The sequence below is a fragment of the Micromys minutus genome, assembly GCF_963924665.1.
Source record: "Micromys minutus genome assembly, chromosome: X".
Taxonomy (NCBI): Eukaryota; Metazoa; Chordata; class Mammalia; order Rodentia; family Muridae; genus Micromys; species Micromys minutus.
In genome coordinates this window covers 49,500,016-49,501,851 of record NC_137970.1, presented here as the reverse complement: position 1 = coordinate 49,501,851, position 1,836 = coordinate 49,500,016, and the positions used below count along the sequence as shown (strand labels likewise).

The 1,836-nt window shown below is 42.4% G+C and overlaps 1 protein-coding gene across 1 annotated transcript; it reads right to left on the bottom strand.

Annotated features, from left to right (window-relative positions):
* Positions 1–876: 876 nt before the first annotated feature.
* Positions 877–1,389, bottom strand: ZCCHC13 (zinc finger CCHC-type containing 13; the record flags this gene model as incomplete). The annotated part of the gene is made up of 1 exon (XM_080910939.1): positions 877–1,389. One exon carries the CDS (start codon positions 1,387–1,389, stop codon positions 877–879), a length of 513 nt encoding a protein of 170 aa, XP_080767065.1.
* Between the last annotated feature and the right edge of the window lie 447 nt (positions 1,390–1,836).

Sequence of the window (1,836 nt, the reverse complement as noted above, 5' to 3'; positions counted from 1 at the left end):
TCTGTAAGAAAATAATTTTGTGGAATTTATGCAGGTCTCAAGAACCAAACAAGTAGTCAAGCTTACAACTTTACCTACTAAGCAGGGGCAGGTTTCATTTCACTGGCTTAAGATATCTTTCAATATTATTTAAAAGTTACCAAGACCAGAGCTGGGTGTGGTGGTTCACATCTGTAATCTCGGCACTTAGGAAGCTAAGACAGAAGGAGGGATAGAAGTTTGGAGGTCAAATCTGGGGTAGCATGAGCTATTGATTTAAAAACAACAACCGCAAAACATCTCTTAAAATTAAACCAACCAACCAACAAGCTGACAAAACTTACATAATCTAAAAGTTATCAATATAATAAAACTAAATATAAAAAATTATCAAAGTCATCAGTATTTTCAGAAACACTTTTATTTGCTCTAAAAATCTCTGAAGAAATGTTACTTCCTCAAAAACGTTCTTGCCCACGCCACCAAGGAAGTAGTTTCTCTTCTTATCATTTTAATTCTTTTGCTTCAAGGCAGTTTACCTCTATCTGACTGACACACCCACATATATTATTTGTTAATAAATTCAAAGGTGATGTTCCAAACTTGTTCTGATTTTTCACTACCAATTTCTAATGTAGTGTGTCAAAACGAAACATACTCAAAGGACCATTGCGTCCCATTCAAAATGGCTGTGGCCTATCTGAATTTCCTCGTGGCAACCAAACAGCATATTGATTATAACATTTTGACAGGTTCCTCTCTCCCCAAGTCTTTTCCCGTTTTAAGATAGTAATTATGATGGCATAGGAGTAGCTTCCGTCTATCATCATTTTGGTTAGTAAAGAAATGTTAGAGACAGCTTAACTAAGTAGTAGAGGAGAGGGTTAGGGGAGGGTATTAAGCGGTAGCCTCAATTGGGCATTCCCGGGCTAGGTGTCCAGACTCGCCACAGCGGTAGCAGCTCATTTCGCTTGCTTTGCTGCAGTTCCCCGCCATATGGCCATTCTCACCACATCTGTAGCATTTGATTTGGGTACAGTCTTTCTGGATGTGCCCAAATTCACCACAAGTGTAGCATTTCTGTTCTTCTTGTCGATCGCAATCCCGAGCCAGGTGACCAGGTCGGCTGCAGATGTAACAGCACTGTTCCCTCTCTCGCTTAGCCTGGGTACAGTCTTTAGCAATATGGCCTCTTCTCCCGCAATTGTAGCAGGTGTCCTGGACGAGATCGCAGTCCTTGGCGTAGTGACCAGTTTCTCCACAGCGATAACAGACATCGGACTGGCTGGCAGAGCTGCATTGGGGACCTCTGACACGACCTCTTGCTGTTCGCCCTCGAGTTCCTCCCTTAGGACACTCCCGGGCCCAGTGGCCACAGCGTCCACACTTGAAGCAACTTTTACTGCTCATGGGTGCGGTGAGATCTTCCTGTGAGCAGACCCACACACCGCTGCCACGGAAGCCCGAGGCTACCCCCCTAGGATGGCTTAGATGGAAATGGCAACTAGTCCTTGCGGGCCTTTGTGACGTTACCTGAGCTTTTGCACACGGCCTCAACAGCCACGTCAGAGGCCTTTGAGCTTTTTTTTTTTTTTTTTTTTTCTTTTTTTTCTTTTTTTTTTGACTTTTATTTTAATGTTGTCAGTTTAGGTTGGTTTACTTTTGGTTTTCTCAGATATCCCGATATCATCTCACCACATACTCCAGCTTCGTCTTGAACTCAAGATACTTTTGCCTGGGCCTCATGAGTGCTGGGGTTACTTATATGTACCACATCACAGCCTACCTTTTTCGGTTGGTTTTTAACACTTGAGTTTGAATCTCTTTCTTTATTTTTTCTTACAATTTGTTTTTTTA